Consider the following 16,825-nt stretch of genomic DNA (forward strand, 5'->3'; position numbering starts at 1 on the left):
TTTTTGATGTCTGTTTCGTACAATTCTTTCTTCTTCATATCGAATATATTCTCTTTTACTTTCTTGTTCCGATCTAATGTATTTACAAATATCAATATTATCCGATTTCAAAAACTTTTAGTTTGTAATCTACAAAATAAAACTGAGGAGAGCCATTTTTACTTCGAAATGCTGTAATATGTTATTTTGTTTGAAGTTTAATATTAATTAAGTTATTTTTATTTAAATTTTTATATTTTATTTAATTTTTTTCTATTTTTAATAAAATATTTTATTAATTAATATTGTTGTAATAAGTTTATACATGTGCTAGTTGTTTACAAAAGTTTTATGAATTCAAATTAGTTATGACAAATATAAAGACCATATTATAAAATATAAATAGTTTTGAAGTTGAGTTTTGAAGTTTTGCTTTTGGAGAAAAACACCTTTAAACTTCAAATATAAAATTTTGGAAACTTCAAAATAGAGTTTGTTTTCGGAGATGCTTTTAACGAGTTATTATTCTGAGTTTATAACCCATGATTTTCGGAAAAAAAAAGATCGGAGTTTTTTTACTGACCGGAAGTATCTGGACGAATTCTAACAAATTTTTAGAGAAATATATTGATGAATAGCATGATTTTGGATTTTCAAATAAGGCTTAAAGCATGATTCAATGCCAAATAACAGTAATTTTGTTTTATCAAAAATCGAACACATGACCGACGAGTTTATACGTTACTTCTATTATTTGGTTAACTTTATTAAACTTGAAGCAAACAAAATAAGGTTTCAACTGGTAACATGATAACATGCAAAACAATTATGGTGTGGTAATGATAGTAACAAAAATGTATAAATATATAGTTTTTTTTGTTACTACTAACTGTGGTATTCCAAAAAATCTAAGACCAACATTATTGGGGATTTTTTGCTTTTAGGTTTTTAAAATACATGTATATGTATGTATATATTATATATGCGTACATAATTACGGGGTTCTAAGTTTTACGGCTTTCGGTTGGGTTTTCCGTAATCTTAGAACTTCGTAATTACATACGTATATATAATATATATATAAGAAAAAAAAAAAACCCCTCAATAATGTTGCTCTAAGAATTTAATTACTCGTCTTCGTATTGTCACAAAGTAAGCGTTGTTCTTTTTCCTTTCTAAAGAAATTAATTTAAAAAATGATTGAGTTCTTAAAAAATGTTATTCTGAGTTTTTAACCGATGATTTCCGATAAATGTAAGATATGAGCATATATATTAACGAGGTCATTGTAAAAGTAAGAAAATAAAACGAGGGAGGAAACAAGAATACTGCGAAATCAAAGTAATCGCATAAAGTATTGTGAAAACAAATAATTAAAATGTCGCTGGAAAGAACACAGACTCTTCCTCCTCATGTCATATCAATGTTCAACTTCAAGTTCCCCACTTGACCCATTGGTCACTCTCTCTTTCTCTCTCTTCACATATGAAATTACTCTTTTATACGCTGTGTAACAGTCAGTCTCCTCTTTTTTCTTCTCTCTCCTATGTTGTACTCATCTGCTCTGTCTCTATCTCTTTAAATGACCTCCTAAAATGATCTTGAGTCTTGAAGCTACTCACTCTTTATTCTTGACAAGTGTGATTTTGTGTATTGGCTCTCTACCGTCTCCCAAAGTAGAAAAGCTATAAAATAATAAACGGGAAAAAAATATCCCACTTTTGATATCTTCCAATTATATATCTCATTCTCTTCTTTTTCTATAAGCAGAAACAAACTTTCACTTCTCTCTTTTTTCAGCTTATTCTTTCTTTGCCTCACCATATTTGCTCATATGTGTTTGTTTATAGTAATCTCACCATGACAAGCAGCTAAGTCCTTCTTTCTCTCTTACCCTTTATTTAATTTGATTAATAATCTAAAGAACCTTATCTCTTTGATCCATATAAGAAAAGCAAAACCCTAAATCCGATTTCATCATCTTTTTCTACTTCCCAAACTCATAAACAAGCTATGGAGTTGATCTCACAGCAAGCAAACAAGAACCCTAATACCTTGACACAATCAACACCTCCTTCCTCAAGCCGGTACGAGAACCAGAAACGCCGTGACTGGAACACCTTCTGCCAATACCTCCGGAACCACCGTCCTCCGCTCTCTCTCCCGTCGTGCAGCGGCGCACATGTGCTAGAGTTCCTCCGCTACCTCGACCAGTTCGGGAAAACAAAGGTCCACCACCAAAACTGCGTCTTCTTCGGCCTCCCAAACCCTCCCGCGCCTTGCCCTTGCCCTCTCCGACAAGCCTGGGGCTCACTCGACGCCCTAATCGGCCGTCTCCGTGCCGCCTACGAGGAGAACGGTGGCCCTCCCGAGGCTAACCCCTTTGGCTCACGCGCCGTCAGGTTGTTCCTCCGTGAAGTCAGAGACTTCCAGTCCAAAGCTCGTGGTGTTAGCTACGAGAAGAAGAGGAAGAGAGTCAACAGGCTGAAAACGCAAACGCAGCCGCCTCTTCAGCTGCAGCAACAACAAGAACAGCAGCCGCAACAAGGTCAGTCTATGATGGCTAATTACTCGGGTGCAACAGTATGATCATATTCATATATATATAAAAAAATCTATATAAAATTTCCCCACTTAAATATGTATTGTGTCTTATTTGCTCTCTATGTGCTACTTCTTTGCAATTATCCTCGGATGCTGTTGTTGCTTTTGTAGTTGTTTATGAATAAAATAAATTATGATTATTCACGCTGAAGTGTTTGATCCTTTGTGTTTTGGTGTTTTCGAAAATTGAAATTCTAACCATCGGCTTGATGACTATTTGATGTTGATTACTGATACAGTTAGGGTTCATGTGTATTATATTAGTATGTTGTATAATGTGTGATGATCACTGGAGGCACCTTGATGTACAACTCTGTTAGAGTTTAAGACGATGTATTAATCATTTCTTTCCATGCGATGTTTCCATGATCTAGATATGAATCGGTATATGAAAGAATAGATATATGCAGATGCTTTATACATGAATGGATATATGCAGATGCTATAATAACTCGTCTCACTGATATAAACAAAAGCGTAATAGGTTGATAGCTATTGTAGTCCTAAATTTGATGAGCAAAGCCATCTGACATGCTTTCTCATTAAATGCTTACTATTATTTTCATTGTCATGTGTTCATGAATTCACTGTTTCTGCTTTCAAAGTCATTTAGCATAGAGCCACCTCGTGAATCAATGATTCTACATTTTGTTCAAAGTATAGAACTTTCTTACAACGATCTCGCTAAGCTAGAACATTATTAGGAGAATAAACCAGGACTTAATTGACAAAACGATGTGTACTATTACGATTTGTTCAACATCATCTCGTCTACAGTCAGAGAATCACAATTCACGAACCAGACTATGCAGACTTAGCTTTCATTTAATATATTCTCGAAATGTAATGGTGTCTTCATTTTAACACACTTGTCAGAGTCCTCACCAAATGAAATTTTGATTAAAGATAAGCTAAATTAAATATAAGTTTTTGTAAATAGTTTAAATGATATAAGTTCGGAAATATCATCAAACCTGTATAGTATTTTATTCGAATTTCCCACACATGTTTTTCAAACGTACAACTTTCCAATATGCTAAAAAGGGTTAAATTGCACTATAAAATTGGTATTTTGCAAACATTTTACTTTCTTAAGTAACCGTTTAAAAATGCTTTTTTGGAAGAGAAGCCAATTTAAAGACCGTATATTAAATCCTTACTTACTGAAATTGAAAATTTTCTTTTGTCGGTATACTTCTTTATAAAATATTAAGTTTTTGTATGACCTGAGGAACCAGTTATATTTTTTGAAATTTTTGATGGAAATATCTTGTTTTGATTAGCAAATAAAAAGATTGATATTTGGATTCATTAATTTTTGCCAAATGTAGATGTATATTAGCAAACATCAAATCCGTAATAAACAAATTTGTTTAGAGTTAGAGGATGTGGTATAGCAAATTAGACCCTTGCTTTGACCTAAAATGGATCAATATCTAAAAGTAAATAAACAAACAAGAAAACAAGGACAGCAAGGATATTTGAGATTGGATTTCTTCACGTGACATATTTGAAAAATCAGATTAATTATTTTATTTTATTTTTTTCTAAAGAGGAATTAGAAATGGAAATTTCAACTTGTCATACAGAAATACTGATAAATATTAGCAATAAAAATAAATTATAATTAGGATTCACATATCAGAGAAGATCAAACCTCTTTCGATAGACACAAATAGGAATTCCCAAACAACCGACAGGTTGGTACGATGTTCTCATATTTACATAAAAGTGAACGGTTTGGATTAAAAAGACTATGAAAGAAGTGCACCCGATGCGTACCACGTCTCCAGCGGGCTTTACTCAAATAGTGGTCCCGGTTCGAAAGCCAATCGCACGTGGAACCGAGTAAATTCTGTCCGGCTCGGTGTACAATAAGATCGATAGGACCCAATTTTTTCTTTTATTTTTCTCAAATTTTTATTTGGTCTATAACAACAAATATAGTAATAAATTTTTTTTAATTTTATCTCCACTCACCACCCCTCATTTTCCCCAGATTTGGGAAGAAGCCTAGTTATGTAGTCTTTTACACCTACTGTGGAATCATGATTCCAAAGTTTCACTTTCATTCCTTTATTTACATAATCTCATTACCAAAATTTTGTATTGGTTTAAATAATAAAAAATCAAACCATTAATAAATTGACAACATATAAGAGCAACACCATCGGTTGGTCGCCAAAACCAGTATCTAAGGGCATCTCCATCCCCACTCCATAATTTACTCCAAATATGGAGTGGAAAATAGAGTATGCACAAACAATAAAAAATTACTCCATTTATAGAGTAATCACTTTTTTTGTTTTTTCATTACTCTATTTCCTACTCCATTTTGCAGTAAATTATGGAGTGGGGATGAAGATGATCTAAACATAATGATAATAGTATTTTATTTCAATACAATATTAAATATTTTTTTAAGATTAGTGATTCACAACATTACACATAGAAGAAAAGTATCTAAAGAATTGTTTGTAGACTCTATTTTGAAAACCTTATCTCACATTCTCTCCTCTTTTTTAATTATTTTAATATTTTTATTTCTAAGAATTCCAACGAGAATATTTACTGGAGGTGGTTTAGTTAATCTCTCGAAGAAATTAAGAGTTCTTGAACTCGTCTTTTTCTTTCTTTATCTTTTTCTATTTTTAATTTGTAGAGACTGACTAAAAGACTTCCAATAACAATACTCTAAAATACATGGGCTTACTATATTATTTATTAATGTCAATATGTAACTACAACTATTAATATGATTATAAAGTTTTGTGTATGATTTTTTTATGAAATTGACGTATAAAGTTTCATTTATGATTCTGCACATAACCAAGATTTTCCAGGTATTTGTCATTCTTGCACTATATTGAAAATTAAAGTAGATAATCTTTGTTACAACTTCTCAAATTCAAATACGTTTAACTATAAAGTTTTCCAATAGAAAACGCAAATGCACTAGTTGATATTTTGTTTCATTTTAGCAAATATAATAAAATCATTTACAGTCGCAGTGTGTAGCATTTTCGTTGCAACACAAAAACTTTGGTTTCAATAATGTGCGCCACAAAGCTCCGTAGTCGTTTGAGTTTGATACCATTTGCAAAGGCTCATCCTTTAGCTGTTTTTTTTTTTGAAACTTTTTAATAAAAGTTAATAGTCAGATTTTTTTTTTTTTGAAACTTGCTTCTTAGCTATTTTAGAAGTTCAAAATAGTTGTTAATTTTTTATTATTATCCTATTGGTCGATCCGGTCAGCTCCGAAAAAACATACTTGGTGCAACTAAGTAGAATGATTACCACACTGCATAATCCAAATTTAGAATACATTTCTACTAATGCTAGAGATGGACCGATCATATATTATGATCTACGTATAAGTTTTTCTATTTACATGATTAAGAACTAAAATTTAGTAGGCTATCACTCTTAAATCTTTTTTTTAATAGAAACCACTATTAATCTTTTCAGATTTTGAAGGCTTCATCGTAAATTCTTTCAAGATAAATTAATAATAATAATAATGAAGTGCCTTTGATGGTATTATTAACAAAACTAATTTATAATTTATTAGATGGACCACCATTTTCTAGATATAAGAGTGTACTAGTTTCTATGCGATAAAACTGTTACTCGAAGCAAAATGGCGAGTGCATTTTATAGCAATGTACGACAATAATTTTGCCAGATGAGTTTACAGTAGAACTCAATTTTGTCGGCAGCCCATTGCACAATCTCGGCCACTGGAGAATTAATATTTCGGCATCGCCAGAAACAAAAGACCGACACGTGGCAACACGTGACTAGTCTAGATCATTTCTATGAGGCTAGGATATCTCTGTATAATTCAAAAAAAAAAAAATTTGTCGACAGCCCATTGCACAATAACAAATTTTGGCTGGCTTTTGTAGCTCGTCTTGTCAGCGAAGGGACATTAATGTGCACGGTTCCGAGCTCTTGCAAAGCACAAACGAGAGAAAGAATAAGAATAGCAAATGATATGCCTTCGTGTTGTTGTTTATATTTTCGAGACACTTTGGACACTTAAAATAACTATAGTGAATAAGTGTAAGGCCCATCAGTCTCGATGTCCCATTTAATCCAATACCGAAATAAAATCGAGTCAAATATTGGGAATGTTAGCTTAGTAGCAGGCATAATCCAATGAAACAAATTTGTGAAATTCTTAATGTGAAGATATATGGGTTTTTGGTTTGATTTTTTTTATTTTTGTAAAAGTTATAGATAATTTTTCTGCAAAAAGAAATAAAAGTTATGTTCTTGAAATACTAGAGTTTAATAAAAATTATGAAATCAGTAAGATTCAATTTCTATATAATAACATTTTTTAAATGAAATCATGATCAAAGCAATGAAACCAAAATGAACACAATATATAAACAACTCCAGTAGAATCTGAAAACTATAATCCTTTCACACAATGTCTATGGAAAAAGCCTCAGTGCTCAAGAAATGGATTAAGCAAAAAAAAACCGCAGCCTCTAACCAGTAAAACAAAAGATGAAAAGTGATCAACCACTTAACTAAAAATCTCTGTTGTCCTTGTTTTTCTCAGTGACAAACCTGGAAGCAAAAAACCTAAAATAAAGCAGATTCAAGACTTGAACGCCGCCTATTATGAAAAAATAGTACTCAAGCCTGTTCTTGTTCAAGTCTTTATCTCCTAACCACGAACGCCCTTCCTTGCGTGTCACGCTATCAATCACATTAATAAGAAGTGTGCATATATAACTCGCAATCGACGAGCTCAAAAAGAAGATAGCTCCCGCTACAGCTCTCATATGCTCAGGCATCTTAACCGTCAGAAACTCCATCAGAGCCACGGCCGAAAACGCCTCGGTTAGACCAGCAAGCATGAACTGAGGAAGCAACATTACAATCGAAACAGGAGATACAAAGGAGCCCTTCTTTAGAGCAGCTTCTCTTCGAGCCTTCTCCAAGAAACCAGCCACGAGCATACAAGCGATCCCCATCACGATACCTATCTGGATCCTTTGTTTCATATTTAGCCTTTGTTTGCGTCCTGTGATTTGCCTCGCTATTGGTAGGATGACACACTCGTATAGTGAGATCCAGACGGCAAGAGTGATCATGGAGACAAGATTCATCCATCCTGCTGGGACCTGGAAGTTATGTCCGAACGTTTTCTCCATCTGAATCGCTTGAAGGATACCGTATATGTTCTGTTGGTCAGTTAGCATGAAACACGCGATTCCTGTGACCCAAACTGGTAATATTCCGGTCACGCACTTGAGGTTCTTTACTTGCTCCACACTGCATAATCTCCAGTTGTTCTTGGCCTTTCCTTCTTCGTTTAACTCGTTTGGATCAGTTATTACCGCTGCTTTCTCAACAAACCTTAACCTGTCACAACGAAACATCAAAAGAAGAAAATGTTAGAGACTTGCGTTGCAAGAATCGATGTTAGACTTGCGGTGCAAGAATCGAGTCTATACACATGTTGTCCAAATTGACATGGAGTTTCCAACTTGAATCGTTTTCTATGTTAAATTCTTGTTGTAAAGACAACTGTAAGAGACTTTACAGATTACAGTTACACTTACACAAGTCAATGCCATTGTTTAGATCTTGCATTAAAAAGTGAAATAATATTCATCTTTTCGAAAAGAGTACTAATTCAGTTTCTTGTAACCATGTAACTTTTGTAAATTGTAATCACAAACATCAAACATAATTAAAGAAATCTCCTCTTTATGTTTGCGTCTAGCATATTAAATTAAGTACATACAAAATCTTTAAAATAGTAAATTCGTTTGTTCAATTGGAAAACATAGTAACATGAAAAAATTACATTTATAAAAAGTTTATTTTTCTAAACTGTGGATTGCTTTAGAAGAAAAGACCATTTTAACACATAGTAACAAATTATATGTTATTGATAATAAATATTTATAGTTTGTATTGTTATAAAATATTATAAGGTTTTAGATTGGTTCTACTTCAACAAGATAAAACATCATTTTCTAACATGTAAACGCAAAAACACATAAAACAAACATCTTACGTAACAAACTAACCTTTGTCTGTCTTGGACCAAAGTGGCTGAGGATCCATCACTAGAAGGGCCTAAGTAGAATGTTACACCTTCTCCAGATTTCACCTTACGTTTCTTACAAGCCGCGGCAACAACCTTAACAATGTCTGCGAACACACTTCCCTTAGGCTCCGCACAGATGTAAGTGTGCTTACCAATGAGGAAGGTGGTGACTGAGAGTGCAAGACAAGCGGTGGGGATCACGAAACCAATAACCCAACTGATGTTCGTCTGTATGTAGACGACACCTGTCAGTGCAATGACAAGAGCCACGGTGAAGGAGAAGTACCACCAGTTAAAGAACGTTTCAAGCTGAGATTTGCCCTTTTTAGTGTCTGTATCGAATTGATCTGCTCCAAATGCAATGTTGCATGGTCTGATTCCTCCTGATCCTATGGCTAGTAAACCTAGACCAGCAAAGAGAACCGCAAGCTGCCAACGCTCGGGCGGGTTTGAACAATTTGTTGGATCTTTGCAAGCCTCGGGTCTTAAACGCGGGAGAGCCGCGGTTAGAGCAATTATTCCCATTCCCTATCATGTAAAATTAAAAAAAAAGGATCAATCACTCTTTCCTTTCACATTTACTATCTGAGGTAAATCTCTTAGATAGCAAACAAAAATCCTCATTTGAGAATTTTAGTTAAATATCTTTCTTCAATGGTACAAAAACCCCATGCTATTTTGGGTTGACACAACTGTTGATGATATACAATAAAGAAATATCATATTATCTTGAATTTTTTTTCTTTTCTTTTAATGCTATTTTTAAACAAAAAAAGAAAATAATAATATATTTTATTGATACTATACAACCCAAAACAGGTTTTTACCCTTTTTGATGTATGAATTGAATCCTAGCTAATCATATGTTAATAATATCTATTTTGGACTAAAAATAGATCAGTTAAGTTTTTGGTTTATCGCATGTGCACGTCTAGTTGGAATGAAGATAGGAAAGAAAATTTACGAGGAAAGAGGAGATGGAACCGAGGAGAAGTGTCCAGAATCTTCCGAGGTAAGCATCAGAGACAAAAGCACCTGGGATACTAAGAAAGTTGCAAGAACCAGACCAGATGTTGATGATGTTCACCAAGAAAACACCACCAAGATTGTATTTTGTGGTGAGATACACCGATAGATTCCCTATCAAGCTCATCGACGCCAGCTTCTCGAAAGACTCGTTTGCTTCACAAACACAATGGAGTTTTCACTTCATTCAGTGAATCTTCTATAAGAATAAAACCCTCCTAATTAAATAAGAAGACAATAGAGAACGTAACGAACCGATAATATACTTGATTGCTCTCCATCCTCCTCTATGCTTCATGTCCGGGGCTGGGTTTGTAGATTCTTGATGAACATGTGGTGAAAGGGTTGTAGAAGATTCAATGTCCATTTTGTTCTCTTTGATTTGAGACGAGATAAAGAAAAATATTTTGATGGTGTTTATAAATTTGTTGCATAGAATAAGTAAAAGAGGGAGGAGTCATACCGTGTGTGTCCTACGTTCAAGCTGATTACTAGCGAATAGGGATTGCCTTCCAAGTTTGTTATAGATACTATTGGAAAACTATTTTGTTTTACTTAAATTTGTTTTTCGATAAGTATTCTCTTATTACTAATTCTGATAAATTTTGGAATTGGAATATATTCACGTGGATATATTGTAAAGTTTAATTGGTCATACTTCAAAACAAAAAATTGGTCTACTTCTGAACATTTATTATTATGGTTGCCGTTGGTGGTGTTGACTACTATGATCTCATCCGTGACAAAGAAACAAATATGCTTCTATAAGACTGAAACTGAAACTCGTAAGTAAAAATAATAGTGCATCTATAAAACATTCTGTAACGCTCTGTCCGTCTCTCTTGTGTGCTCATGAAACTTTCTCTCTAGGTCTATATGTCCAATGGTTATTTGAAATTGAAATATATGTTTAATGATTATATAATCACCACATAATTTTTTTGTACTTTAATTATTCGTACGATATAACAAATCACTTTCTCATAAATCATATATTCTTCAAATAATTTGTCTCAATCATGTTTAACTTTATGTGTTTATAGACAATTTTTGTAACATAGATAATCAAATCAAGCATATCCACGTACATTAAGATTTTACACATCAATCATCATGATTTTATAAAACACTCGTACATGGTTTTAGATATTATTCAATTTTTAAAGATCATTCTTATATATAAATCACCTCACACCTTTTAGAATAATCTCAGGTTCCAAACGAAGGATTTCTTGATCAGAAAGTAACTTTGACATCTCCTCTTCCGGCAAAGTCACTGCAACCGTCCTCCCAAACCCTTTCTCCGTCGATGGTATCACCGTTATCACCCCTTCTCCCCCTTTGTTCCCAATCCGGTAACTCACGTGCATAGGCTTAACACCTTCCTCAAACACAGTCTCGTACATCAACGGCTCTCCATTCACGATCATATGTTCCATGTTCACAATAGTCAAGTCCGTACCATACATCTTTCTTTGGGACCCAGCCCGCTTCAGACCGGACCTGATTTTCTCCACGTTCAGACCCGCCACATGTTCGTTAATCAAACGTGCCACGTGTCCAATCTCCATGTCCACCACGTTAGCCATCTCAAGAGATGAAAAGTTCAAAGCGTTACCGAAGAAACCGTAAGGAAGCGGATTAGGCAATAGCCTCCTGAAGTCCACACATACACAAACTCGATCACTCTTGTCCTTCACCAGAGCGACACGTGTCCAGAAAAGAGCGGCGAACACATCAAACGGCGTCGCTTTGGGGGATATCTCGTGGATGGAGTGTTCCTTGACACATCTCGTGAAGGCGGAGCCAGAGAATCTAAACGTGGCAGTGGCTGTTTTGGTTGAAACGGTCCCAGCGATGGGCTTTGAGAAGGAGTCGCGGTCGGAGTTAACGGCGTCAGTATCCGTTAAGTTGTAGGGCAGAGGTGAAAAGGAAGGAGGATGGGTAATACACTGACGGCGTTGAGCTTCCGTCCATGACTTTAAGAGAACTGTTAACGTTGTTGCGTCTGCATGCATGTGTGGACAGCTCAGACCTATAGCCACACCTCCTCCTTCGAATTCATTTATCTGTTAAAATCATAACCGAAAAAAGAAAATTATATATATATATATATATATAATGTATGAACGAATCATAACAAAAATATTTGATATCAGAAAAAAATATACTATAAAATATTTAAAATATGTTTTAGACCTGCAGACGAAACGGCGACCAAGTACTAGGATCTTCTGGCATGTCTTCCCAAGCCGTTAGATTAGATTCCTCATGTCCATCAGCTGATCTCAGCCACTCATCAATACCAACAGAAACTTTGGCTTTCAAGATTCGAAGTCCCGCATCGTTACACTTGACCTCCAAGATCCCTTCCGGGTTTTTGGTGACCCGACCAATAGCGGGCGGGTACATCGAGAGGAGCTCCGACAACGGGATCCGAACCGAGTCGAGGTCAAAGGAACCGAATGGACTACGAGGGTAGTAGAAGATGACATGGACCGTATGTGGACTCATAGCGTTGTCTAGAGCGGTAAACGTGTGTATCTGACCAGATCGAGATGGCTTGCTTGATATCGCGGTTAGCATCGACCTGACTTCAACCCGGTTCTGTCGGGAAATACCCATTTTTCTTTTTAACAATATATTTTTGGGGGAAGAATTACTATAAAGATCGAGAGAAAGAAACAATTTATTGGTATATGTGTCTTGAGGTGACTAGAAACACGTATATATAGGAGGACAGAAAATGCAAATGATTAACAATTTAAGAACCCATATTTTAATTTATTATTGAACACTAAGAAAAGTCTTCTCTTCTTTTGTGAAAAGATTGAAATGAATTGAGAAAACTGAGAGTTTGTTGAGATGCATTGATGAAAGGGGATATGGATGAGTGCAGGTAGTAGTTGTGTGTAGAGTCGTGTGTCCAGTGAACAACATAAATGCTCATACAAAAGCCACCGCAAATGAAAGTTCTCTGTCAATTTTATTGTACTTTAGAATGCCGTGGACCCAATAAAATAGCACACTGGATTTGTAAAATCATGAAAATGTGTTGAGGGACTTTAATGTATATGATGATATTGCCTAAATGTCAAAGTACAATAACAAATCTCTGGGCTTATCATCACATTGAGAAATAAAAAGTTGTTCAGTTTCGATGACCCACCAACCAATCGAGGACGACCTGAAAAGTCGCTTTCAAAGCACAGAGTCGAGTTTTCTAGAGCTGCGCATGTTATAATATGGGCTACAGAGGATCGGAGGCCTAACATGTTTTATCTTCTGGTTCAAAGGTATGAAGTCAAAAGGTCTTTTTAAAGCGGCCCAACATGTCTTATCTTCTGGTTCAAAGGTTATGGAATCATCTCCTCTATTACCCTTTCGATTTAGGGTTGTAAATTAAGATTTCTGGATTTTGTATGATTAGGGTTCTTAATGTTCTCTATATATCTGAGTTTTTTTTTTATGATTTTGGAATTTTATTGTTCCCCCTTTGCAAAGTATGTTTTGTGTTTTTTATTTATTTTCTTCAGATCTCGATCCAATATAACTCGGTATTACTAACTCAGTCGAATTTAGTATAACTAACTCAGTAGTACTTAGTATATGCAGTATAACCAGTAGAACTCAGCCGAACTCGGTATAAGTACATTCGGTAGTACTCAGTATTACTAATTATAATCTAGTATAACTACATTCAGTAGTACTAAGCATAATTCAGTATAACTCGGTATAACTACATTGAGTAGTACTCAATATAACTCAGTATAACTTAACATCATTATTACCCAGTAGAACGAAGTATAACCCAATACAATTAAGTAAAACTATACAGTATAATGTAGTATCCGAAATTTGAAAATTTTGAAATAAAAATTTGAATTTTTTTTTTTTTATGATTTAAATTTATAATTTCGAAAATGCAAAAAAGCAAAATTGAATATTCATGTTTCATTAAAGCAATAGTGATATAGGAGATTTGAGAGGCCCATAAAAGATTGGCTCTATCACAAATGGGGGCAATAGAGAAGTTGGCTCAACCAAATTATTTGCGTTTGAATTGCTTGGATTTCTAGAAAATTATGTATTTTAGGAATCTCACCATACTAAGAGAACATATATGCCACCACACTAAAATAAATATATATGATCAAGCTATAGATAAACATATCAACTATTTGGAATCTGATTTGCAACATGAGAAATTTAGGTCCAAACGAACACGGATCCAACAATGTCGTAAAAAAGCTAGGATTAAGATCTATTTAAGTATATAAATGTTATTTGTTCGAAACTAATCGTTGGCTACAAAAAGTGGATTATTGTGAACTGTGAGTACGAAAACAAATAAAAAAGATATGAATTTAGAAAACAGGGATTTATTAGATTTACCGATGGTGAGTACTGAGTATTGTGAAGAGATGTAGTCCATAAATAGAGATTTGGTAGCGAATGTTGGTATGCCGTAATGTAATCTTGTGAGCATGTAGGCTTCTATTTGATTAAGACGAAGAGCGTTCTTTTAGTATGAAACTGTAACATTCTGATTTCTGGTATATGTCGAAAGATTTAAAAGAATTGATTTGGTTATCTATATTACTAAATTGTGTTTACTTTTTCGGATACACATATGTTTAAAATTCTAGAATTAAACATGTTCGAACTAGAGTAGTTAAAAAATGGGTGATTTATTGAAAAGTGATTCACAGTATCGTACGGATAAAGCCAAAGTACGTGGAAAAGTCAGTAAACAAAACTTTTGAGCCTTCTAAAAATTAACACATTGTCCGTCGCATGGCATGGAGCTCACAGACCATAAGAACAGGCGTGGAAGGTCTATAGCCCGTGAACCATCGGGAAGTTTTTATCATAGATGTCCAAAAAGATCCTACAGAACTAAACGGGTCAAACTAACGACAAGAATTCAAGAATGATGTTGCCTGCTTAATTGTTATCGACATACATGTAAACCACAATCGAGCAGGACGTGGAGGTCGTGGTCGAGCTCTTCCTTTTGTTAGATCAAGGATTTGCACGTACCTCGTCCTAACAGTATACCATGATCAAAGTGGAAAAGTGCTGACGCAGTAACGACAAGAGAAGGAAGAGATAAATATGGTGGACCTGAGAAGCAGATGAGCAAGACCTAAAAGACAAATGGGGGACATAAAATACAGAATAGTATTAAATAAAGAGGACCCAGTTCCTGCATGTATTCACGTGTCCTGCCATTTCCGCTTGCCGTTTATTACACTATCATCTGCATCTGCTCCTGCTTCTGCATAGGATTCTAAAGGCATCTTTCTCAATAGACATAGACATATCTGAAGGGGTATCATGTTCTCAAAATCTTATGAAGAAATTTAATTTACTAAAATTCTTATGAAATACAGTTCGAGTTACTGTTAATGGATGGTTATAAAATAAGGATGTAGGACTACCATGCATTATACATCACTTATTTAGAAATAACATCATTTAATAAATCAAGATTTTTGTTGAAAGAGTTTTAATAAAAGTAGTTTAAGTGCCCATTTTTATCCTATGAATCCACGAAAAAATAAAAAATTATCTGAAAATCAGCTTTGTATAGATTACCTTATGTTACGTTATATAATATTCGAACCATACACGTTTTTATCCCATCCCAAGTCCTAATGCTCATGTTTCATTTAATTTTTTTGAGCATAAGGGATGGCTATAACATGGGCTAGATGATTCGTTTTATTGTGTTTGGACAAAATGTCAGTGATAATGTTTGGACTTTTTTAGTAATATTGTCTTTGTCTTTGCCATTTTATAAATAGTTTCAATTTTTTTACATATATAAATAACACTCATTAGCAGTCAATTATTATGCAAAAATAAACAAAATTAGATATGACATGTGCTTTGAAAGCGAACAATTATATATTGTTAATAAGTTTATAAAAACAGTTATTTGTTCATTAATATGTTTAGGTATGGACATACGGTTTTCGGTTCGCTACCAATTCGGTTGTAGTTTTGGTTTTCGGTTCAAGATATATATGAACCGTCAATGAGTTATGAATTTGAGTTTGATTTGTCATTAGTTATTTGTTTTTTTTTGTCGAGTTAAGTTACAACATGTTCAACAGATCCAAAAATATCATGGTAAATTTCAAAAAAGACTCTAAATTAATACGATAGATTTATTTATTCTTCGATAGGTCTAACAACTTTTTACAATAAATTTTTAAAATAATTTCTTTTTAATAGTATAGATTTAAATGAATTATTAAAGAAGATATACACAATTTTAGTTACTATTTTAATTTTAGTATAGGTATATTCCATTTATAGATAATATTCTGTGTAACAATAAATATAGTATCTACATTAAAAATCTATTTAAATTATAATTTATTATATAATGATAAATTATTAAAATTATATCATTATATTATCATGTGAAATATAATGGTATTTGACACAAAGTCAGTGATAATATTTGGATTTCTATGGTAATATTGTCTTTGTCTTTGCCATTTTATAAATAGTTTCAATTTTTTTACATATATAAATAACACTCATTAGCAGTCAATTATTATGCAAAAATAAACAAAATGAAGATGGGTGTATATGCGTGTTTTATCTTCTTCTTTTTTAACGTCAAAAGGTTATTTCATTACTCAAACTTGAGGTGATCTAAATAACCAAATCGGAATAAAACAACCAATAAAATAAAGTACTCTATGGAAAGATTTCAGAGTCCTAGGTAAAAAATCTGTGCGCTCGTGGAATATGAGTAATCTTGAAATCCGAGAAACATACCTTCAAAATCTACACGGCATATTTTGAGCAAAAAAATATAATAGTCTTGCAATTTCATTATTGCTAGATATAAATATAGACCAATAAAAATAAAACATGCATTGCTCTTGGCCAGTGCTACTATATTTTCTTTTATTTAACGAGGGAAATTTTTTGTAGCTAACATTTATTTTCTAGGGAAAATGTCATCTAAACTTTGTTGTCGGAAAAAGAACTGGCCGGACCGCGATTCAAAAATATCACTGAACTATCAATTATTTTATTTCGCAACTATATTCCGGAAAAAAACTATATTCCGATAGAGAATGGTTCCAATATTCTGAATAAAGCGAATAGAACAAA

General features: G+C 33.7%; 3 protein-coding genes across 3 annotated transcripts; 1 reads left to right on the top strand and 2 right to left on the bottom strand.

The window, feature by feature from the left end:
• The first annotated feature begins 1,459 nt into the window (after positions 1-1,459).
• Positions 1,460-2,734, top strand: LOC106364855 (protein LIGHT-DEPENDENT SHORT HYPOCOTYLS 1). Its single transcript, XM_013804343.3, has one exon. The coding sequence runs from the start codon at positions 1,993-1,995 to the stop codon at positions 2,566-2,568; it is 576 nt and encodes a 191-aa protein (XP_013659797.1). The 5' UTR covers positions 1,460-1,992; the 3' UTR covers positions 2,569-2,734.
• Positions 2,735-6,896: 4,162 nt separating this feature from the next.
• On the bottom strand, positions 6,897-10,108 carry LOC106365450 (protein NRT1/ PTR FAMILY 2.8). Its single transcript, XM_013804878.3, has 4 exons — positions 9,941-10,108; positions 9,624-9,841; positions 8,640-9,187; positions 6,897-7,965 (listed from the first exon to the last, which is right to left on the bottom strand). The coding sequence occupies exons 1-4, from the start codon at positions 10,050-10,052 to the stop codon at positions 7,125-7,127; spliced, it is 1,719 nt and encodes a 572-aa protein (XP_013660332.2). The 5' UTR covers positions 10,053-10,108; the 3' UTR covers positions 6,897-7,124.
• A 594-nt stretch (positions 10,109-10,702) lies between these two features.
• Positions 10,703-12,479, bottom strand: LOC106367773 (protein ECERIFERUM 26-like). The gene is made up of 2 exons (XM_013807616.3): positions 11,885-12,479; positions 10,703-11,754 (listed from the first exon to the last, which is right to left on the bottom strand). Exons 1-2 carry the CDS (start codon positions 12,308-12,310, stop codon positions 10,870-10,872), a joined length of 1,311 nt encoding a protein of 436 aa, XP_013663070.2. The 5' UTR covers positions 12,311-12,479; the 3' UTR covers positions 10,703-10,869.
• Between the last annotated feature and the right edge of the window lie 4,346 nt (positions 12,480-16,825).

Source organism: Brassica napus, chromosome A2 (genome assembly GCF_020379485.1).
Source record: "Brassica napus cultivar Da-Ae chromosome A2, Da-Ae, whole genome shotgun sequence".
Taxonomy (NCBI): Eukaryota; Viridiplantae; Streptophyta; class Magnoliopsida; order Brassicales; family Brassicaceae; genus Brassica; species Brassica napus.

Coding starts and splice junctions, on each gene's coding strand:
- LOC106364855 (XM_013804343.3), top strand. CDS start 1,993: ATGGAGTTGATCTCACAGCAAGCAAACAAGAACCCTAATACCTTGACA.
- LOC106365450 (XM_013804878.3), bottom strand. CDS start 10,052: ATGGACATTGAATCTTCTACAACCCTTTCACCACATGTTCATCAAGAA. Junction 9,188..9,623: donor GTTCCATCTCCTCTTTCCTC/GTAAATTTTCTT, acceptor TTTACATGATAG/GGAATGGGAATAATTGCTCT. Junction 7,966..8,639: donor TTGGTCCAAGACAGACAAAG/GTTAGTTTGTTA, acceptor TCGTTGTGACAG/GTTAAGGTTTGTTGAGAAAG.
- LOC106367773 (XM_013807616.3), bottom strand. CDS start 12,310: ATGGGTATTTCCCGACAGAACCGGGTTGAAGTCAGGTCGATGCTAACC. Junction 11,755..11,884: donor GGTCGCCGTTTCGTCTGCAG/GTCTAAAACATA, acceptor TGATTTTAACAG/ATAAATGAATTCGAAGGAGG.